Source organism: Argiope bruennichi, chromosome 11, assembly GCF_947563725.1.
Source record: "Argiope bruennichi chromosome 11, qqArgBrue1.1, whole genome shotgun sequence".
Lineage (NCBI taxonomy): Eukaryota > Metazoa > Arthropoda > Arachnida > Araneae > Araneidae > Argiope > Argiope bruennichi.
This window is the reverse complement of record NC_079161.1, coordinates 81,007,498-81,033,054: the sequence shown is the minus strand read 5'-3', so window position 1 is coordinate 81,033,054 and position 25,557 is coordinate 81,007,498. Positions and strand designations below refer to the sequence as shown.

The window sequence follows — 25,557 nt, the reverse complement described above, 5'->3', positions numbered from 1 at the left end:
GTATCGTATGATTAGATGCTCCATAAAATAGTTATAGATATAAATAGAATCCACAAATGTATTTTGGATTTTTGTTTATTATTATATTTGTGTTATTACTATAGAAACTAAAAAGAAAAATGTTACAGTAATAGTCTTGCGTTTCTTAATGCAATGTAATTTCGGATAAACATCATGTACTAATAAGTTAAAATTTTAGATGGAATTGAACCCTTTACACATTTAAAATGTTTATGACAATTACTGATCCCACCGACGGTGAGATTCGTTCTGCAATTCGATTTCTGAAAGCAAAGAAGGTGAAACCAGCTGAAATCTATCTTCAAGTTAAAGATGCTTACGGTGAAGACACAAGTGATGGAATGGCGAGAAAGTTTGTTAGAACGTTAAATGATGGTCGGACAAATATCCACGATGAGGCTCGGAGTGGTCGGCCTTCTGTTGTCAACGATGATCTGGTAAGGAAAGTTAATGAAAAAATCCATGTGAACAGACTTTTCAAAATGACGAAGCTTTCAAACGAGTTTCTTTAAATTTAACGTACTGTTTTGTACGAAATTGTTACAGACCGCTTAGGTTATCACAAGGTGTGTTCCAAAAATGAGGCTAGAAGTTTCTATAAAGAAGGTATAGAAAAACTGGTAACCTGCCACGACAAGTGTCTGAACATTGGCGGTGACTATGTAGAAAAATAGTTTAGGGTATGCTCTTTTATGTAAAAATAAAAATGGCTTAAAAAATTTTTACTAGTTGTTTTTTCAAAACATAAATTATTTTCCGAATGCGCCTCGTATATGGATTTATGACAGAATTTTTGTATTCCTATAGAATTTTCAACAAAATCTCTTCAGAGGAAATCTGTCATTCTGCTGTTGGCGTACAAATGAATTCGGTAACTACAAAATGCATAGAGTTTAGTAAATAAAATTCAATACACAGATTTTAACATTTAAAGTATAGATTCTCTTCAATTGTTGAACCGAATTTTCCAGAAGGTACTGTACTTTCGTACGCACGTAAATGCAGTAACTCACAAATGTAATGAAATTCGGCAGATCATCTCTTGACTACAACTGTAGCTCAGTGCCAAATTTTGGTTCCAATCTGTAAGCAATAAGTCGGCCAAAATATATATTATATTATCAGAAAATGTTTAGTAAAGATATAAAGATTCCCGTCAAAGATATATATTTCGTAACCAATTTTCTCTAATGCCATATCCGGGCTTTACCCGATGTCCATAATTGTTTGCTGGGGAGGGGGATGCGCACCTAAAATATTAAAAAAACTTTTGTATCTAAAATATAATTTGCTAAGTTTTAAACCAAATGCGTTAAATGGTTAACAATCTGTCGATGTGTATTGTCATAAGCATGTAAATACAATACCTCGTAAAGCCACGACTAAAACGAATAAAATTTTGTATGTTATGTTGATCGCAACCGTAACCTTCTATCGAATTTCGATGACAATCGCCGCTAAAAAAGCATTCAAAAACATTTTAATTACAGATTCAGTAAAATGATAGATTCATGCCGCAGATCTGTACTGGTGTGATTTGGAGAGGGGGAGGGGGTGCCAGCTCAGGTGTCCTCCTCGACATTTGATCACGGTTTAAAATTACGAGGTCCGTCCCAAAATAGCCCTAGTGTTGCTTTACAACGAGACGTTAATATAACTAAAAAGCCACAGATCTGTATTTTATAACTATCGTTCGCGAATGCCATAACAAAGCATTCTAGGCCTTATTCAAGAGTCCTCAGTATTTTAGGGTGTGGAAAAGGACAACGTGATTATTGGAAAATGTACGAGAAAGCTCCGGGTGAGAACATTTCCACCCTATGTAGTTATTTCTATGTGGGTAACAGAAAATATAGATACTATATAACTATTTAACTATGTAGAACCTCTTTTTCCTCTGCGATCAGAGAGCGCCCCCTTGTGGCGTTCTACAGAAGACAAGCAGTTGAACGGGAGACCTGCATCCTGAGGTCGACTTTTTCCCTATGTACAACTCTTCCCTATCTATGTGTGTGTAGTAGATGAGTGTTTGTGAATTTTATAGTCTAGCTGTGTTTGTGAAGATTAAAAATAGTGTATTTAAAACCGAGCAGGTCTTTAGAAAACCACAACACACCCGCTATAACTATAATTAAAAAAATTCATTAAATTAAATATTGATTTTTCCAACATATCTTAAAATTATTAATTAAAATTGAAATTCTTAAGCAAACTAGTCATGCTATTACGAGGAAGGAAACAAGAAAGAATATTCAAGTAAATAGGCAGCCCTTCAAAGATTTCTGTACCGCGAAACATGTTCATTGGAGTTATTTCCTCGTTTTAGCTCTCTTTAGAGCTTTAAAAAATCCAAAATAAATTACCTGAACGAAAATTTGTATTTTGTCAATAAAGTTTTAAGGGGGAAGTGGACTCTATGAGACACTTTTGAGAATCATTTAGTTAGGGTTATGAAACATTTTATGTATATGTATTAAAATATAAATAAGTCAAAATACTTAAAAAAAAACATTTTAAAATGAAATATATCATTTAAATAAATTTAAAGTACATACAATTTAAAATTTCAAAACATCCCAAGCATTTTAATTTTTCATTTTTTTCAATTATTTTTTCTTATTACCCAATATATATTTGGAACAAAACTACATATGTTTTTGTAATTCCAATTAAATGCTAATTTTTATCAATATTTTTATGCACACTTACCGAATTTTTACAGGGATTTTATATTTTTCTAAACTAAAATTGACTTTTAACTACCTAAAAAAAAACTTTAAACATAAAATACATATCCCATTTTCTTTTAATGTTTGACCGAAATCTTTATTATGAATTTCATTTAATTTCTTCAAAGATTAAGACAACTGGAACATTTCAAAGATTTAAATCTAATTATAATATCATTTTGTGAAAAATCATTATGGATACACTTTTTTTTTATCTCTTAACCCTTAAAATATTTATTTTACTGAACAATATATTTTATAACACTATTTTAGTTGAAGAAACATTTTGGTGAAGAAACGATAAAAATAAAATTCCATGTTTTCGTTCATTTGTGCTGATTTCGAAGTTCACGATCCCTTTAAGCAGATTAAAGTTATATTTTGGATTTCTGAAAGTTCCAAAGAGTTATTTAAAATTCTTTAAGACATTTTGGATTTATGTACCTTATTAGAACTGGAATTGAATTTTAATCATAACTTACTAATAGGTACAATTCCATCATTTAAAGATTCAATACATATACAAAAATAACGTTTTCTAGCAAATTAAATCGAGTGATATAGAAATCAACGCTCATAAAACCAGATGAATTGAAACGACGATCTCACAAAATAACATTAACGTTTTAATAACAAAAATTACAAGAACATTTTAATTTGTAGGGAATTGCAAATGATTGCCTCTATAAACCAGACTTCAGTGCAGACTCGTCAAATGAAGAAACTCATGGTTTTATAGTAAAGATCTTTATTATTAGATAAGCATTGACAAGTGCATTCATATACGCTAAACGCGAATAAAATCTTTAATTCACATATTTAAATTCCCATTTAAAAATATTTTATTGGCAACGCACCGACAAATCAACGCATGTCTTTCGAAATGACTCATTCGTTATTCATAGATGAAATATGGAAATATTCACAGAAAAAAAATATTAAAGAAAAAAAATCTACAAATTTTAATCAAACTGATTTTATCGCTTGACAGACAGACTTGATTTTATCACAATTATTTTTTTAAATAATTCAGTGATTTGAGAATACTTAACACTAAACATACCAACAGTTAATACATACCTACTTCTACCATAGCCGGTCAAATGACCGGACTTTGTTTCCTGATTGAATGTATGAGATATGAATGTTAGAAAGGAAATAAAAAAATTAACTTCATTATAACTAAACAAAATTGTATAGTGTCAATTTCTTTGCATTACAAACAAAAAGAATAATTTTTAATTCATTGCTTATTGCATTTTTTACATATACAGGGTGTTTTTATTGTACATTTTCCGCAAACATATTTTTCACATTTAGAACAAATTTTGACTGTTTTATTTCCGTTACAATATCTTATTTGACATGTCTTACGTTGATAGGAATCTGTAATAGATTTAGGCATCGATCGTTTTGTATTTGTTCTTTCTTTTGGTTGTTCACGGGCTTCTCGAAAATCGGCGGCAAGTTCTACTGCTAACTGGAGTAAAAAAATCTTGTCTCGAGATATTTTCGTCTGTCGTTTGCTTGCATAAAATTCATTTATGTCAGCTAAATCAAGAATGTGAAACTAACTGAATACAATACGTTGAATACGCATTACATCATAATTTATGATCTGATAACCTTATAAAGCAATAAATTGTTCTCTCGGTCAAATGACCTGTTGTGGTAGATCATGGTATACGGCAAGCATGTCTCAAAATAAACAAAATACAAATAAAAAATAGAATATTAACTGTATATAATTCTTAGAAAAAGTCATGAAATCAAATGTGCAAAAGCGATAAGATGCGCATTTTCGATGCAAAAGTTCATAATCGGTCATTTGACCGGTTGTGGTACGTTTAGTGTTAAAATACGCACAACATTGATCCAAACTGGGCCACCGGTGGTAATACTCCTTGAATTCAACATGTTAATGGCCGAAATATTTTTAACTATTCGATTGACTAGAAATGAAATAGCACAGCAAAAATCAAATTTAAAAATAAAGGAAGCTGAAGAATAACTTTAACCAGTTATTTATGATAGTATCAGTAAAACCAAATGTGAAAATTTAATTATTAAGAAAAATCTCTTAAAAACACAACTGAGGAAGACAGCTGTTGATTTGATCATAAATTATTTTTAAACAAAGAATTGTTTAAACATTTTTAAAATAACAAAATTTGGCTCACTGTGTAGTTTATAAAGTTTTTATTAAATTATGTATTTTGAATAAATGACTAATTTTTATTAAAAAATAATGTAAACAATGACCACTATTGCAGTTAAGAATACAGTCAATTGTATTTATATAATATCTAGAAGAGAAGGAACATATTCCTTCATTTTTTTTTTAATTTAAAAGATTCAGAGAAATAGCGTCTAGAAGAAATATAGTTATTGTCATAGAAAGTAGAAAAATATTTATGTAAAACATATTTTAGAATAATATTTCTTGAGGCTGCGAAAGGTCGAAGGATATAATTTAACACTGACTTACCCATTATCCATTATGAACTTGACAAATGATTATTTTAAGTAACACCCAAAAATGTGATAAACATCAAGTTCACAGTATTTGAGCTGTTATGTTAATTTAATTAAAGATCTCCCTAATTTCCGTTTTAAGAGTAATGTTGATATAATTATTCTCTTTCTATCTTGAATTTGAAATTATATTAAATGACATGCACATGTGTATAGTTGTAATATAAATTTGGGAAAGTGATGAAAAATAATTTAGTTGAAATATATTGTCACGTAGGTACTTTAGTGTGGAACTCAATGACACACACAAGAAGTAGAGCTAAACCAATTTATTAACTCAACTCAGAACACAGTGACGGACAGATCTTCTGCTTTTATACTAGCAGGGAAAGTTCCAGAATACTCTTCTGGAGACAGTAAGAAAAATCCAGAACACTTATCTGGTAAACTAAAGAAAGGTCCAGAATCCTATGGAACATGAAATAAAGAGAAACATAAAATGAAGGAATTAAATATTTACACAAACTGTGAATCGCATTGTCTCTAGCGGGATTCGAACTTACGATCTCTTGATTAAGAGACCAGTGCTATGACCATTCGGCAATGGAGAGTCGACTGCTTCTTTTCAATGCGGCAATATTAAAAAACTGATTTTAATTTTATGATTCAAATAAACTTCACTTTCATTCATTCGAACACGATAATTAATTAATGATTTTCCATTGAAAAAATGTTTGAAACACTAAGTTTTTATCAATGCATATAAATCATATTTGAGATTTTTTTTTGTTTTTTCAGTTAAATTTTTACATCTATAAGGCCATTTTTAATAGTTTTTGAAAATTTGCCAGTTTTTATAGAATTTTGTTTTCTTTTATAGTAAGATTTGCCAAAGTGCAATCTTTTCAGAATATGCGACGTTTTTCGTCAAATACATAAAGTGGAATTCTTTGCTATACCAGTCAATATTTACAGCAATATTTTATAAGGATATCGACGTTCAAAACAACTTGTTCCATTTTGGAAAATTGGCAGTTCATAGAATCGCATTGAGAGAAAAAGGATCACATCACATTAGATGAAAAAATTCTCGACTATTTTATACTATATTTCTGTTTAAAGTATAATTCTGCAGGTGGTTTCAAAGTCAAGTAAGTTCGTGTTTCGAGAGGATGTGGACAGCATAGAATAAAAGAAAATGTAGAGAAAAACAGCCAGGAATCTGCACAGTTTCTGGTTACCGTATTGCCGCGAAATACTGGAAGAATATGGAATTAGAGAACAGTATTGCGCTTTGGGAGATTTTCCGAATTCATGTTTTTAGATTTCCATAGCAAAAATAATTTTTATGAGCAATGGAATTTCACCTCACATTTGCTATTTGTTGTTTCTAATGGCACTTGTCATAGACAAGCCCGTTGCTTTTAGAAGTCAGTTTTAAGCCAAGGGTGCGTCTCTTGTTTTTCAATAACGCCAACTAGGGCCAAGAGTACGACTTAGCGACACACACGTCACAATCCTTTTTACGAGGCTGACTTCATTCATGCATTTCATTCACTCATCCACAGATCGTAATTTAGACCTGAATCAGAGAAAGATCGCCCCTGATTCAGTGCCCCCAGTGAGTATTACTCTCGACATGGAGGACTTTGTGAACACGACATATTTATACGTGTGCCAGCCACCACACACACGAGGAGTTTTCGGGCGGCGGGGTTCGAACTCGCAACCCAAGGGAGGCGAATATAACGTCCTACCAACCAGGCTATCCCGGTCCCAAACGACTATTTATTAAAACATATTGCAAAATGTCGAAGGCATTTGCCATTATAAACAAGCGGTGGTATATTTTTGTTAACATTTTCAAGCTCCTATTTATTTGATATCAATATACACCAGTTACGTTTTATATAAGCAGACGATATCACTGAAGATAAAGAAATTTTGAAAAACGAATTTAGGATCTATTGTAAAAGATATTGCAAAGTGTCGAAGACATTTCCCCCTAAACAAGTGTGGTATATTCGGAAACATTTTTAGGTTTTGATTTATTTGATACCGATATAAGCCAAGTACATTTCTTCGAAACAGACAGTATCGCGTATGATAAAGAAATTTTGAAAACTGGTTTAAGGTCAATTGTACCAAATGATTTATGTGGAATAACAGATATTCTTTAAAAAATATATGAGAATATATTCAGAAAGTCGGACAAAAATTGAAAACTAAGAATAGATATTCTGTAAAATTTTTAAGATTTCTACAAAGAACTAAAATGCAGTGGTCGAATCTCTTTAGCAGTACACTAAGATAATCATTTGGAATTCCGGAGCCATGTAGCATTCAGAGTCGGATGAAACCTTGCATCCTTTAGACAATGCCAGTTTCGAGGCTATTCTTTCCCTCCTGAAATTACAACTAGATTTTTTTTTATTGATTTTAGTTTGATAAAAATAAATAAAATATTTAGTTTATAAATAGTTTTTAAGTAATACCATGACTGGATGAAATAAAATTGAATATTTCCCTTCGGCGTTGATCATCAAAATAATTCGATTTAGTAACACACATATTTAAAAAAATTACATTTTAAAAATGATTCTGAAGAAAACAGTAAAATAACCCATACATTGGATTTGATGTTTTTCACTATTTAGCCTAAATGAGTTGTCTCATTCTGGCTCTCAGTTTCTCAAGTAGACCAAGATTATCAATTAAAATTTAAATGAAATCTACGATCGCAAATTTCAAGTTATCATGTGAGAACATAACTAAGACAAATAATGATTTAAAAAATAATAAATTTAAGTCATTAACTAGTTTAAACCGGTTTGAAACCACGAGACTCCTCTATCCCTATTTATATATATGCAATGATATTTTAATATCTAATTTAATCTAAATTAATTTCCTAAAATTTTTGCCAAATTCGGTCCATGTTGTGGTCGTTCTAAAGTGTTCTCTTGTTTCCTGATCTCATTCCACTTTTAATTCAACTGAAGCTGTGTAAAAATTACTGCGCAATCAGTTCTACGTATTAAGTGAAGATGATCCCTCCGTTGCCCTTGTCAAAGGTCAACACGTGTGTTCAATCGCCACGTGGCCGCATATCCCATGTTATATAAGACTAGTGATCATTTGTTTCGCCCCTTTTTCTTACTTCTGCTTTTGATTCGCGATATTGTGGATGTACCTTGTCATCGCCTGCTTGTAAATAAATTGCTTTCCCGGAATGGATATTAAAATTAATTTTAAAATGTATATTTTTTCGTCAGTGTCTTCGAACCTGCATTCTGCTTCAACCAAAATAAGCTTACACACACACACACACACACACACCTTTATTATTACATCTACTTCAAAGAAGCCTACATAATAATAATGCAATACTGGTAAAAGCAGGTAAAAGACAGATACGATTCAATGATGATGAAAATTGCCATTTATGCTTTATTTATTGCCTACGCGATTTCGAGCTTCAATATTCATTGCCTACACATCCCTAACCAAAACAACATGTTCTCACATGATAATAAATACAACATTAATATGTTTAGACCTGTTGACACTAGATGATAAGTATTCTAACAAAGAATAAAATCATAAAAATGTCCAGTTTTGGTGGACAGATTGCTGCAAAACGCATTCAGCGAATGTTACAATCGAAACATGAACTATGCACAGTTTGACTATGAACTATTTAATGAACAAGGGATTATTCATCAAAGTAAAGTAAAACAGTAAGCATTTAGTTTCTATTTTGCACTTGAATATGAAGTCTCCTGAAGAAAGAGTTTTCTGAACTTGCAAACCGATTTATATGTTGTATTGCTTAATATCATAAAAGTGAATAAAAACAATTATGCTTTATAAACTTAAAGTAGAAAGCAAATTTACTCATTTACTATTAGCATCTTTACTACTAGAGGAAGTCTAATATTATGGCAATTATTCTGAAATTGAGAAAAACCAAATAGTTTCAAATATTTTTACATGAAACAGCCGATTCTTATTTTCTTTTCAATTGCAATATTCTCGTCGTTGCAATTAGGTTTTTATTTATGGAGCAAGTGTTTAATTTGCAAGAATAAGACGAACGTTTAAAAATATTTAAATCTTTCCTTTTAATAAAAGTTTTCCCACAAGTAGCTGAATTTAATGCTAATTAAAAGGAGACATGTTTACGCTTTCATATTCGTGATGAAATATTTTGCATGAACTGAATTAATATGCTGATAAATTTAACGAGTCTCAACTGATATTATAAGTATTTTATATTTAAAGAACAAATTCATAAAAGTCAAAAATCAAATATTAAATTAATTTTATGATAAACTAGCTGATATCCGGCGCGTGATCAGGTAATATATAAACGCTTTTTTTCGATGCTTGCCGCATGTTGATTTTGAGATTCTGAAGCACGTGAATTTGCAATTCATAAACGATCTCCTTTATTTCTCACTAGTTATTTCTCGTTTGTTTCAGAAGCTCGAATTGGCTTATTTCTATGTAATGCGCTGGCAGATCTATTAAGTGACGAAAGTTTGGGAACATATTTTGTCGAAGCAATCAACACGACATACGCTTGTATAAACGAAATATCGTTCGTCGATTCACTGAATAAACAGAAAAATTACCGTTTTCTCAAGAAAATTTCCATTCTATATGAATTATCTTGATCAACATCGATAGTAATAATTCTATTTTGTATTTTGCGAGATAAACTCTGAATATATAAGTGCGTTTTGCCGCAGACAAAATACTGTACACGCGGAATGACAACATCCTGTGTAGATAACTATTCATTAATGAGAAGGAAGAAAATTAGTGCTTGCACTAAATATTTTCGATTTCATTTGCATTAATTTGTATCAATCAATTTAATTTTTTTATATATATGCGAGGAACTCCGAATGACATGTGCTGTTTGCCGCTTATTGTTTATCTTTTGTCAACTATCGGTTTTAAAATGTAACCTTCTCGCAGGTGAAAGCAATAAGTTGACCAAGTTTTATCGCAATCCGTTGAACGGTACGGCAGCGCATAAGGTACGGACAAACAAAAATTCGTTTTTATATATTAGATGATTAAATTTGGTTTGTCTATTAATCATCTCCTAGTCACAACTGCCGAAGACATTCGATTGATTAGGAAAATTCTAAGGCGCAAAAGCCGGATCTGGCCATCTGAGCCAAACATGGCGCGAGTTGAGACTACTCATTTGATATTTTGAATATCTCCTAATCGGTAAAACAACCGAAATTTCAGCCAATTGGGTAGAACTTTTCCGTTTCCCCAAGTTGCTTTTTTTTTCTTAACTCTATCAAGGTACAACCCTATTTGGGTGAAATAAATGAATAAATTTCGTCTTCTTTCGATGCAAGTTAGATTTTCTATGAAAATAGTTCATCTAGCAATAATTGCGTAAATAAGTAAATCAAACATTGTGGTATCCAAACATGTTAAAAAGGTCAATTTTCGCTAAAAATGGCATTTAAAAAAATTCTTTTATTGGATAGACCAGTCTGAGCTATCCAAAACAGGTTTAGTTTTATCTCCGCGTTAATTAGAAGTCAAGAGATTAATATTTTCGTAATGATCGGTAAACCGGAAGTGGACATTTAAATAACCGGAAGTACCGTCTTAAAGGGCCAAAAACATGTTAAAGAGTTGTATAAACACAAATTTAGTTTTAAATACGGAAAAACGCAAGATGCCAATGAGAGTTTCAACGATGTTTTGTGGAAATTTGTACCTAAAGATTTCTTTGTTGAGTTCCGAACCCTCAGATTAAGGGCATTTATGTCTGTAGTACATTTTAATGAATGTTTTATAAGATTACTGACTATCCTTAAAGTTACTGGAGTGTATCCTAGTGCAAATGCAGTTAGAGCATTTGCTGACCTCGACAAAGACAGAATAAATGAATCTAGGCGGCATTCGCTGCCAAATGCAAAAATTGCTAGAAAAAAATTAAAATGATTAAAAAAGGAAAATTATTAAAAGATGGGGAGGAAGATATAACCTATAAATATGGTGAATTTTAAGTTTGTACAAACATAATTTATTATTAAAACATGTTACTGTATACTTTAAATGCATTTTTCTCAAAAATGATTTTTTTAGTTTTTGCTCACTTCAAATCAAATAACTCAAAATATAATTATCATATTACTATGAAATTTGGTCGACTTGGTCTTTATACTGTTTAATATGGAATGAACTAAGATAATTTAGATTGAAGGAATATTTAATTTACAGCCTATTGTTTGATTAATAACGTCATAAATTTACTAAAACTTTCATGATAAATCTTCGAATGGTTCTAGAATTTTTATTATTATAACCATACGATTGTAGTTCATTCCCTAGAGGAAACTATGTAGTTTAATTTGGTACAAGTTTTGTTCGGATGAGAGTACTAGTTTTTGGTGTAGCCAATTTGAAGTTTTTAAAGAATTTGCTTAAATTTACACTATTAAATGCCATTTTTTAAGAAGTTTTAAAGTTTATTTCAAATATTGGCATCTTATTGCTAATTTTGAGGAGTCTTAAACCCAGAAATATGGTTGAAGTATGTCTACACCATGTTTTTCTAAAACTGTTTCAAACGTGTTCGGATACCTTAAAAATATAGCATAGGGTTTCTTTTCAAACTATCGAAAGAGTAACAAATTTAAAATTAAAAGTGTAGTTTTAAAAATCTTGCGTCTAATTTCCAGCTAATGACACAGTGACGAGGAAGACAGGGGACTATTCCATGCACCAGTTACCTTCGCTACTCTGACAATACTTTAGTTAATAGTAGTCCATAAGCACACAAATTTGTTCTTGTGAATGTCGACTTTTATATTACGAAGTGAAAATTCAGAAAATTACCACTTCTCTCAGTAATTAAATTATTCCAAATTATTTTAAGATTGGAAATAAGGTCAGTTATATTAAAGTCCCGTTGTAAAGCAACACAAGGGCTATCTTGGAAAGGACCTTGTAATTTTGAACCGTGGTCAGATGACGAGGACCAGACCTGAACTGGACCCCCCCCCCCTCCTTCACGGAACGATGTCTGTTTGAAAATTGAAAATGAGGGACTTGAAACCAACATTCTTAAAGACATTAGTAGAAGTATTGTTTAAAACTGAAACATTGATGAGAGGAACAAAAGTTATCACACTTCAAACAAATTTGAATAAAAAGCAGGATTTATTTACAACAAAATAGATCTTTGCAATAACAGACAAAACATAAAATCTAATAAACAGCAATGTTACAAAAACATAATATTTGAATCTATGTCAAATAATTTCACATACACATATACGAAACAATTTACAATCGCTGAATCGGTAAAGCTAAATCAATGAAATACAAAAAGGAAAATAAGCTTTTTCAAAAATACTTAATCTTTAAAATATGGATAACAGTGACCTCACCTTAAGTCCATTTGTTGTTACACTTTGACGCGTTAATGCGTACAGTGAAGTTTGATGAAAAAGAAATTATTAAACAAATTAAATTTCAAAAATAAATTTTCAAACAAGCTGAGACCCATTTACATTGAATAACTAATATTAATAAATAATGCCATGACTAAGTCAAGAATTACAAGATTTGACAAAATATTAAAAATGGTCAAGTCGGTTAATGCTGGGTGATATACCAAATCAATGTGAAACTTTTCCCTATCATTTCTATCTTTACATTTGTATGCAAGATTTCTGCAGGGCTCTCAATTTTGATATAATCTGAACAAGTGATTGCTGATTTGAGGAGAGTGTCATGGAGTTCTTGAATGCAAGGTTCTTAACCTCCGGACTTTATAGTGAATGAAGTAATGACATGGTATCGAGGTTGCTTAATAAGCGATAGTGAACAAGCTACTTTGGATGTTTATAGAAAAAGAATAAATTTCGACCAAGGAGAAAGGTTGTTTCATTCTGTTTTGCCACTTGGCGGGCCAGAGGAAAGTTTACAAAAAAATTCCTTGATTAGAATGGAAATTATACAATTAAATTATACAATGTCTTCATCAAGTAACGTGAATTCAGGGATGTAGAGAGAAAAGAAAAATTTACTTCTGATGGGAAAAGATGAATTCATTTTGGAATTGTTTGAATTTAGGCTTTATTTAGCCATGACACGATTAAAAGATGCGATCTGGTTGTAAAATTTAATACAACGAGAAGTGCCTGTTATGGAAAGTCTTCAGTTACTTAAATTCCCATGCATTGCGAATGATTTCAAGAAAAGGCAAAACTATAAAGCAGTGGTTTGGTATGAAAAGATATCTGAAAATACTTAAAACTAACAGACTGTACAAGTTTCAATACTTCTGGGAATTATTTTATGGCATAAAGATTCAGACAAAACATGCTGATCTGATCCATGCATACCAATCGATTTGCTTAAAGAACTATTGACGAAAAGGCATTGCAGAAAGCAAAAAACCAGAAAGATCTTTATGATATTCATGTAGATAATTTTTACGACAATACTTTAATTAGAATTGTTTGAAGTTTCTGCACAAATGTCAACAGAAAAATCCGATCTAATCAAAAATGGAATATAAGATTAATGAAATAACTGGCAAAATCAACTAGACTTGTTGATATATCCGCTTGTAAAAGAAATATTTGTAAATGTATCTTAGTTGACTATCATGGGAAGGTAATCGATAAGTTGCCCCAAAAGCTCATCTGTTCTTCCGCAAGTTAAAAAATGCGTTACTACATACTTTCACCAAGGTATCTAGCGAAAGGCGTAACTATTTAGCTCAGTAAGATGTTTATAATTTCTTTAGAGGATTGTTTTAAGAATATTAAACATAATTTGAGAACATAGAAAGACGTTCAAATTTATCCATCTGCAATACTTGATCAAAGCACCCTGCTTGATGTAATTCCATTCATTGTAGCAAATAAGGACAAATGTTTTTGACAAACAACCGTGTAAAAACCTCAGCCGATGCATCTGAAAATCTCTTAAATTAACTTTGCATCAAATTCCTTAAACAAAAGAAGCAAATCACAGTAAGGATTTTAACTAAGCCTATATGCAGCAAACAAAATTTGAAGATTTAAAAGTGTCTTTCCCCAAAAGATCCCAAAATTTATGAAGAGGCTCGCAGTAATATAGTGAAATGATCTGAAACACGAATTGGAGTCGGTATCAAGCAGTTATGCAGTTACATTAAATATAATTTTACTATCTTATTCCCTACTGGGGAAACAAATACATCTTAAAGATTGATTGCTGTTTAAGAATATTTGATCACCAAGGTGCACTCAGCAGAGAAGGCGGCATTGTTCTTTCTCGATTGTGTGATCGGCCGTTTTGTGGAACAATACAAGTTTTTTCGGAAAATATCTTGCTTCATTTCAGATGCTAATAACAAGAGTGCAGATGATACTGAATATTTCTCAGTTTATTGGAAATTTCAATTGGTACTAGTTGACATAATATCTCGTGAACGTTTAGAACGCTATTTTTTACGTCACTTTTAACCAACGATGGTTAATATCACTATTAACTTGCGTTAAATAAAAGAACGTTAAATAAAGAAAAGTTTTCCTTGTAAAACAAATATTTCATTTGATGAACTTTTATGATTTTGAATCGTATGCCATTCCCGTCATCATGCCAGGGATTAATCGCCAAATAACTCGCCAAGAATACGATAGATTCAATAAGATTACTAAATTCAATGCAAAAGTTAATACCTCGTAACTATAGTATGCCAATGCTATGTAAGGAGTTCTCTGGCATTTCAAGTTTATTAGAAAGTATGCGAGAGAGTTTGGGGGATGTTGACGCTATTAAATAAACTTTCAAAAGTGGTTTCTGGAATCGATTCATCCTTAAATTTAAACTTGACTAAAATTCGTATTCTATTACTGCGACTACATTCACTTTAAAAAGTGGAAGAGTTATATTGAATATTTGATGACCTTTAAATACCTTGAAGGAATTACTAAAGTTTTTCCCCCAGTGTTGAGCCGTTCAACAATTCTTTGGAATAGAACTGCCATTAACTTTAAAAATGAATATCAAAGCTGATAATTAACGACATACTTGCGAATAATTATTTCCATGAACTCAAAAAGGTCACTTTCCAAGCAATTTGGAAATACCTTTGATACAATGAGATACCGCAACAAATTAAGTTTGAGTATATGTCCTGGTATGTTGTTGCTGCTGCTTATCCCCCTTGGATTGAACTCCAATTTAAACCAAGTAAGAGATCGAGGAAGGAGTGGTGCAATAGCTTTGGGGGTAAAGACCCATGAGCACCCGAGGGCAGAAGTCTGACTTTAGCTCATATGAAGATGACAATAACACACTTGCTTGCACAATCCCTTTTTACAGGGGTCTCTTTCACACACCTCATAAATAGAACACAGGGTAGTGAACAAGCATGTCCAAACCAGGACGCTCAGATCACGGGGAAGACGCGCTACCCCTAGCCCAGGACGCCGGCTGTCGTATATTCGATATATGCCACAATATTATATATCTTATATGGTATATCTTCTCAAAAATAAAAGTGCAGGTAGCAGAAGGGGATTGAGGCAATAAGCAATAAATACCAATATGTATTACCGGCCATAACCGAACATTGAATCCAAAACGTAGATTCGCTCCATATAAGGAAAAAACTGGTTGGGAAACTATCCAAAAATTACAGGTTGCAGACATGTTTTCGGCTGGCAAGAATACAAGCAACTACTTCATCAGTACTGTAGCTCGAGTAAGAAGCACATCATTATATTAAACATTAGCTGGATCATCGCCAGCCAACCAGCTCAACTGTTTTGAGCAAATATAAAAAAATTTAACAGATGAAAATTACTCCCAATAGTTCGATGATATACAATGTATGTTATTCGTATTCAAGAAAATGTAATATTGAATCAGATTCAATCTCTCAACCATTTCAGTGCTAAGAATTTTTGCTCTAATTACATTTTGCAAAATAGAAAGTTTGTAACCAAATTAAACTTGAACGCCAGAAAAATCAATTCTATCCATCACTGCAATTTACTCAATAGTAAACAAGGCAACATCCAAGAGCAAAAGTTTAACCAATGCCAGTTCACTTTTGTTAAAAAAAGTGGAAAGACTTCAAATTTGAATGGAAAAATTTGAAACTGAACTTCAATATTAAAGTTTCTAGGCAAACTGATTTTTCACTTCAAGTCACTTTTATTGTAGACGTTATGAATTTAAAATTGCAAAAAGCGCTGTGTTGACGGGATTTCAGAGTTGTAATAGTTTCAAAGTCTTTTCGAGAACTACCATAAATTCTTTTATTTAAAACTTTTGGTCGCAGAAATTTCAATTCATAATTTCGTTTTAGAAATATGATTAAATAATTTCTTCAGAAAGATAGTTACTTTAAGGTGCAATTTAATGTATTTTAAATTGTGCTTTTATTTTTTGACGATTGCATTTCGATAAAATGACAGTGACTGGAGAAGGTTGATTGGTTTAGTTGCACTTTCTGGCGCAAGAGCCGTATCTGACTATGCTGGAAGAAATACGAGATATAGAACCACTTCATTCTTTAAATGTCAATTAAAAGGAAAAAGGAATTGTATGAAACGTGTCTCAGTTGAACTTCCAATGATATGCTAGAGAAGGACTCAAATGAGTTTGTCAAAACCTGCATCTTTCGGAAAAAGAAGTTTTAATGGGGAGTTTCTACCACCGAGTCTTTTAAGATAATATTCTTCGTTAAATGGCTGAGTCTGCTTATGTCAAAATTTGGGTATTCTATGAAGACATGATTTATCGAAAGAATACATTGGCAACGTAGGCATGTAGGAAGGGGTTCTGAGCAGAGCAAATGCTTGTGTCATTCTAATATGACCCATTCTTAGGCAAGTCAATATAACATCTTTTTCCGATATAAATTAAATTTATTCGAGTGTCTGACAGAAGGACGTGACATATGCAGTTTGTTGGATAGCTGTTCATTCCATATATTCTTTCATTTTTTTCATCATTAAATTCCTGACATTCTGTAGGGAATCATTAAAAGTCACAAAATGTTCAAGTATTAGAGAAGCAGTTTTTGAAGCCCGACCAGCCTTTATGTTGCCCAAAATTCCTGCATGTCCAGGGATCCAACAAGAAGCAATCAATTCTCCCTTGTTTGCTAAATAATGGAGCATCTCCGCACACTTAGGCACTAAAGGATGTTTGCCACAGCCTTAAAAGTGGGGGAAGAAAATCCAATAACATTTCTTTAGAATCTTACTAGACAAGGCATATATTTAAAACTATGTACTTCATTGAAATCTAAAGACAATACCAGCGAGAATACTTGCCATTAGTGAATTGTCATTCCACAAAAACTGTACCTTTCAAAACATTGGAAATTGCGCAATCTCATCTCTCGACAATCCATTGGCTATAGACGTATCTACACAGGAATACCTTAACTGAATTCTTAAGGTGTTACAGAAAAAGAATGTCAACAAAAACTGATGATCCCTGAATGACTGTATTTGGCGAAGGAAAGTCGAAATATCACATTAAAAATAAGATTTCTTTTTCACGATCTCGAACAACCATTAGAAGTATTTAATAAAAAAATTTAATCACAATGATAAGAATTATTATTGTGCCATTTAATTCTATTTCAAGCTTTCATATTCTACAATATCAAATTACAAACAACTAATCTTATTTCCCCTCCTTACTTGTTTTGAAGACCCCATTAAGATCTTATTTTTCCATTAAAAATTTGTACAGAAACCGACTGACGGATTATTTGAATCTAAACAAATTTAAATATTAGACAAATATTAACAAAATTCACCTCATCCGTTCTCATTAGAATTGGTACTTGATTCACCAACAAAATCGAGTGAACGTATGCTTTTTGAGTTGCGACGAATACACTTAAATATTTTAAGCTTAGTTATAAACGACAATAAGAACCTTATAACAGCCGTTTTTAGGTATGCAAAAGACAGGTGCAGTGAAAAATGTTAAATTATCTATGTAACTGGTATTTTGAAATTTCTAAGCATTTAATTTCTGACCGATAAGAATTAATTCTTAAAGATTTAGTTGTATTTAATTTTCAATTAAAAACAGACTGTGTGTGTGTGTGTGTGTGTGTGTGTGTCACAGGCCAGACCATTTGCCATAGAGCTACTAAACGTTTTGGAACGTATACACTTTGTAGGATGGGAAAGTTGACCTCTATCTGTTAAAATTTTAAAAGTTTAAAACAGTTAAAAAATTTTTTTAAGTTCAGCTGAATTTTGACATTTCACCTTCCTAATTTCCCCAAATACTATAATGTAAAATACTTTTTATATCATTAAAATTACTTAGACATTTTCTTTAACTAGACTAATTTTGTAATCGTCCAATTGTTAAATTTTTATAATTTTTTTTAAAAACAATTTTGCTCCATTTCCAACAATGTATTACATTAGAACCGTTTTCTTTGTTTCAAATTCTATTTAAAACACGAAATTTTCTTCCATTATTAAAAGCTAAAAAAGGATTATTTAATTTCTTTTTAGTTTACAAGACAAAAAGTGAAATGTTACGAAATTTAGTAGATGAATGAACCGAACAATTACTATTTTAATGACCTATGATGTTACGAGACTGTTTCTATTAGAAAAGTTCATGTACACGCCAAACAGAGCTTCAGAACACGAAATACCTATCGACTAATATTAAAATGCGATCTTCCACCTTGGAACCTCGATAATTAATACATTTCAATTTCTATATCCTGTTTTTTAACTATAACTTCATTAATGGAAATTTCTCCTAAAACTCTAGGATTAAATTAACATATAGAAAATATTAGTATTCTAAAGAACTAAATTGACTGGCATTGTATCGGTGAGGGAAGATCGATGGCTTCTGCCCTTTTCTATCAAACGTATTATGCGGGTACGGCCTTTAGTCCTAACGAATCGTTCAAAGCGCAGACACGATAGAATTTTTATTGCAATTCTTAGAAGCTTTAAATATTTTATAAAAGATGATTCTTTAAAAAATTTGTAGCTTTAAGAATTTTAAATAGAATCAAATATTATCGAAAAAGTTCTTTAAAAATTTATCCAAGTAAGCTTGGAGAAAATGACCAGGTAGACACAAATTGAATCTAAATTTATATGATGGAGTAATTACTCAAGATGTATAAAATAAAAATATTTTAAATTGAATGTTGCTGAAAATACAACTTATACTTCAGTAATATTTGAATGCGCTTATCTCAACTCGGAAAGCAAATTTTAATAAGACGATTCAAAGCGAAAACATTTCAAGGCTCTTAGCGCCTCAAAAAATCTTTACCTTAATACTAGTTTTGTGGGACCTGGATGCGCGTAGTAGCGTTTCATATTATCAACTATAACTTTATTAAAACAGATGTTCGAATGATTCCATTAAAAAAATTATCAGAAATTTAAATTTTTATCCATTCCTTTTATCAAGGCATTCATTCATTCGAGAGGGGAGAATCGTGTAGAATTGGACACCAACTCATTTCCTACTTGGCATACTATTTACAATGGCTTTAAACAAACCAAATCCCACCTGCGTTGACTTCTGAACATAATACCGCAAATTTCTCCTCGGATGATAGGATCCTCCATCTCGCTTCAAAGCATTCCACAGGAACCTGTGAAAAGATCGCACTAAGCTTAACTGGTTTCACCACGATGCGTAATATTGCATTAGAATTCAAAATCCGTATCCACTAGAGATAAAACACGATTTGATACTATTTTGCCTTCCATGAGCGTATAGTTTCTACCTTTTATTTAATATTCTTCCCACTGACCAGACTTAGTGCATAAAGAACCAATCGATTTTATTTTCTGGTAATTATCTTCCAAAGTTATTTCTTTAAAAACTGAAAAGCTTGCCGATGAACTCGCTAGCAAAGTTAATCGCCAAGCTTCGGAAGAAAAACACTAAGGTTCACTCACACTCAGGAAGGGGGCAAGGACTTCACTCACACTCAGGAAGGGGGCAAGGACTTCACTCACACTCAGGAAGGGGGCAAGGACTTCACTCACACTAAGGGGGCAAGGACTTCACTCACACTAAGGGGGCAAGGACTTCACTCACACTAAGGGGGCAAGGACTTCACTCACACTAAGGGGGCAAGGACTTCACTCACACTAAGGGGGCAAGGACTTCACTCACACTAAGGGGGCAAGGACTTCACTCACACTAAGGGGGCAAGGACTTCACTCACACTAAGGGGGCAAGGACTTCACTCACACTAAGGGGGCAAGGACTTCACTCACACTAAGGGGGCAAGGACTTCACTCACACTAAGGGGGCAAGGACTTCACTCACACTAAGGGGGCAAGGACTTCACTCACACTAAGGGGGCAAGGACTTCACTCACACTAAGGGGGCAAGGACTTCACTCACACTAAGGGGGCAAGGACTTCACTCACACTAAGGGGGCAAGGACTTCACTCACACTAAGGGGGCAAGGACTTCACTCACACTAAGGGGGCAAGGACTTCACTCACACTAAGGGGGCAAGGACTTCACTCACACTAAGGGGGCAAGGACTTCACTCACACTAAGGGGGCAAGGACTTCACTCACACTAAGGGGGCAAGGACTTCACTCACACTAAGGGGGCAAGGACTTCACTCACACTAAGGGGGCAAGGACTTCACTCACACTAAGGGGGCAAGGACTTCACTCACACTAAGGGGGCAAGGACTTCACTCACACTAAGGGGGCAAGGACTTCACTCACACTAAGGGGGCAAGGACTTCACTCACACTAAGGGGGCAAGGACTTCACTCACACTAAGGGGGCAAGGACTTGCCTTTTTTTTCCCCCACCTGAACTCAAAAGACCTCGCAATAAAATTAAGATAATTAACAATTAGGTAACGTTTAAAATTTTAAAGTGTTATTAAACCAACTTATCGCATAGTACCCAACTTACTTAGCCGATAAGGAGATATAGTAAACCTTATAATATGATTAACCTAAGAACTAGCTTAACACGACTCTAATGTCTATCTTCAGAGGATACAGTGCTTCGAATTCTAGAAGTGCAATACTAAGCGTCTTAGAAAGAACCTGTTAAGCTTGTTACGACTTTATCATTGATCGCTGTTGCATGCTTTGAAGCGATATGGAGGTACTCTACCTCCATGGAGCGGTTAGCGATAGATGTTCAGAAAACAATGCAAGTGGGTTTTGATTTGTATTGTTTATAATGCCTTCAGAGAACGCCAAGCAGAAAAATCAGCCGAAATTCAATTTTACAGATTTTCCCTCAAAAAAATGAATAACGCAACGATGAAAACAATGGATAGAAATATTAAACTCGTGCATTATTTTAAAATGCAATAATTTAAATATCAGTATTATTAATAAAAGCTAAGACTAAATTTACGACTTAATGGACAATTCCTTGTCAAATATTTTCCTTATATATAGATGCTTGGATTCTTAGAAACTATTACGGATGTCTTGCATAAAGTGGGGATTTATATAAAACAAGATTTTATTTGCAATTCATTTCAGAACACTCGGATTATTTCGAGAATATTCAATCTGTCCACGAGGTTTAACTTATGGAGCGGAATATGTTTACGGATTCGTTATATATACTAATCAGGGGAAGTCCGTCGATTTTAACGGCTTGGTTTCTTAGACCCAATGAAAAAAACTAAATCGTCTAAAACTTATCTAAAATATCACTAGGCACGTTTAGGTTGAATAGGAATGCTTTTTATTCTGTTTAATTTTGTTTGTATCCTTAAGATGTTTATTTGCTGCTTTAATATAAAATGATTAAATGTGCTATATTGTATTATTTATTAAAGTTACAATAAAGAATTAACAAGAGGAAGTTGGCGAGTCTACGGCTGGCGAGTTGAGTGGCTTTGGACCTTTCAGTGTGGGGTTGATCTGGTCTGGTTTGGCCTGGCCTTGACACAAGTAGACCCTCTCCAAATTTTTGGTGAAATATTGAGCGTAGAAAAGTAAATACAAAGTTTTTATTTACGTTTAAATTCACGTTAAAGCATTAAAATTTTATCCAAGACTGGTCAGTTGCGTAGTTTTGAGATGTAAATAAGGGGTTGACCTCCCGAGGAGATAGCTACATTATGTCGCGCTTTGTTTTCTCGGCGGAGCAATTTATCGCATGGCAGATAATTGCCTTCCCGGGATTCTTCAGCAGGCACTCATTTCGAAATAAATTACTTTATTAGAAAAGTAAATACAAAGTTTTTATTTATTTCAATAATCTAATATTCAGTTAATAATTTCTCGAAATTTTTATTATTTTGCAGTCAATTTGTTGATTTCATTTTGAAATTAATCTAAACTAAAATTACTCCATATTACAGTAATTTATTCTGAAAGTTAAAATTTTAAAGTTAATATACTTTACCGATTTAATTTTAAGTGCATTTATACGTTCACAAGTTTCTTCGTTAAAGAATGCTTTATCACAATGAACATCCACAAGACTAAAGAGAAAATTGGTTTTATACAATTCCCTTATAATAGCCACCTATCAAAACTTGATAAACTGCCATCCACGATATCTACAATTCTATTGCCCAAAATCATTCATTCAATGCCGCTTTAACTATAAACAAGGGTGCTGCAAGAAGCTAAAGATTTATTATTATTCTCATTTTGTTTAAATTGTTCAGTTTTGTCAGTTTCGTTTATCGCCGTCGAGCAACCTGTATTTACTTATTCAATTGACTGCCCTTAGACTACCGCAAGAAATATAGCAACTTAAATTCCATGAACATCTGATGTCTGCAGTTAATTCTTATCCGTCGCTAATTATTTGGAAAGACTAGTTAGTCTAATCGAGTCTCGATTATCCGATAGAAATCGAAAAACGTCGTTTATCATATTTTGACCATTATTTATGCTATAAAATTAATATTCATGAAATCCAAATTGAGAATAACTTAAAATGCAGTTCTGCATTGACAGATGATTTAAATGGTTCTAAATCTTGTTCTCAATATAGTTAAATACAGCCCGCCAACCAAATAAACAAAAAGTCGTGCTTCTGAATGAAAACTTTAACTTTCATTTACTCTACTGTTTTTAACCTTTATTATTTCTAACTTTTCCACTTTGATACAAAGGAGATTCTTGGTACACTGTATTCATATTTGTCTACATCCGATTCAATATTAAAGAGTTCAGGAAAAAAAATCATAGAAGCAAGAAAGTGTGCCGTAAGTTTATTAGAATTGGAAACACTTTATGCCTGTAAAAGTCCTTTCAGAATTTTAGATTACATTCTTTAGTGGATTTCTAATATCAAATGGATATTAAGTGCTTCTTTTTCCATCGCTTGGATAAATCCAACGTTTAATCATGAAACTCAGATTAATTTCTTAATCGTTTCTCACCATGGTAAGATTTGAAGCAAAGCTTGTTACATAAGAAGAAAGATAAGAAGCAATGCCCGGGTCTATGGAGAAATAATTCAAATGACTTTATTTAATTCTTGTGTAAATTCCTAGCTGAAAATAAAGGAATGTTTGATTTCCAAAAAGAGAGAACTAGACCCTAACGGACTTTCGCATGAAACATTCAACAGTATACTTCAAAAGAAAAGAAGCATCCAGAAAGTAAAGAATGCAAATAAAAAGACTGTTGAAGAAATGAAAGTAAAAAACAGATTTGAATGACTAAGCATTTTATTTATCGAAATAAAGTTCTAATTGATTAGGCGAGAAGCCTTAAATTAGCTGAATTCTTAGGCCTTTGGACAGTGAAACAAAAGATGAAACTAAAGCGCAAATGCATGAAGAATCAACTCATGAAGCAACTCCAGACAGTTTAATTTGGGCACAATATTTACACAAAATAATATTTCCTATTAACATGACTACCGGATCAAAATCTTTGTTAAGCTACAGTAAATGTTTGGAGGAAAGGTTAACTGCCAGTGAGTTACCCATTCAATATCCATCTCTAATTGAGTCAAGAGTTAAGTCAGCCCCATATTTTCCCACATGTATTTTAGCCTTTGAAGAATTCAGTTTGCTCTTTTAAGAGCATTTACGGCAGGAGTAATTACGCCTCTAAATACTTGTCCTCCTACACAAACTCCTACACAAACTCCTACACAAACTCCTACACAAACTCCTACACAAACTCCTACACAAACTCCTACACAAACTCCTACACAAACTCCTACACAAACTCCTACACAAACTCCTACACAAACTCCTACACAAACTCCTACACAAACTCCTACACAAACTCCTACACAAACTCCTACACAAACTCCTACACAAACTCCTACACAAACTCCTACACAAACTCCTACACAAACTCCTACACAAACTCCTACACAAACTCCTACACAAACTCCTACACAAACTCCTACACAAACTCCTACACAAACTCCTACACAAACTCCTACACAAACTCCTACACAAACTCCTACACAAACTCCTACACAAACTCCTACACAAACTCCTACACAAACTCCTACACAAACTCCTACACAAACTCCTACACAAACTCCTACACAAACTCCTACACAAACTCCTACACAAACTCCTACACAAACTCCTACACAAACTCCTACACAAACTCCTACACAAACTCCTACACAAACTCCTACACAAACTCCTACACAAACTCCTACACAAACTCCTACACAAACTCCTACACAAACTCCTACACAAACTCCTACACAAACTCCTACACAAACTCCTACACAAACTCCTACACAAACTCCTACACAAACTCCTACACAAACTCCTACACAAACTCCTACACAAACTCCTACACAAACTCCTACACAAACTCCTACACAAACTCCTACACAAACTCCTACACAAACTCCTACACAAACTCCTACACAAACTCCTACACAAACTCCTACACAAACTCCTACACAAACTCCTACACAAACTCCTACACAAACTCCTACACAAACTCCTACACAAACTCCTACACAAACTCCTACACAAACTCCTACACAAACTCCTACACAAACTCCTACACAAACTCCTACACAAACTCCTACACAAACTCCTACACAAACTCCTACACAAACTCCTACACAAACTCCTACACAAACTCGCCATTTCTATATATATATATATCCCGACACAAATACAATTTAGGCTGTCAAGAAAAGAAGCTTACGTTGCAAAACTTAAAGACACCGAAGACTAGATGAAAAATTGTAGAAAAATACAGATTCTCTGTTCTGGTTGCAAAGTTATTCAACGTTTGATCGCATTTTCAGGCGATGAAATTCAATTTTCAACTATATAAACGATAAGTGCTTGTAATCCATTGTAAAACTTGGAGAAA

At 32.9% G+C, this 25,557-nt stretch overlaps 1 protein-coding gene across 1 annotated transcript; it reads left to right on the top strand.

Moving 5' to 3' along the window:
• The first annotated feature begins 227 nt into the window (after nucleotides 1-227).
• LOC129956707 (mucin-2-like) lies at nucleotides 228-25,364 on the top strand. Its single transcript, XM_056068640.1, has 3 exons — nucleotides 228-458; nucleotides 6,348-6,376; nucleotides 24,281-25,364. Exons 1-3 carry the CDS (start codon nucleotides 228-230, stop codon nucleotides 25,362-25,364), a joined length of 1,344 nt encoding a protein of 447 aa, XP_055924615.1.
• Nucleotides 25,365-25,557: the final 193 nt, after the last annotated feature.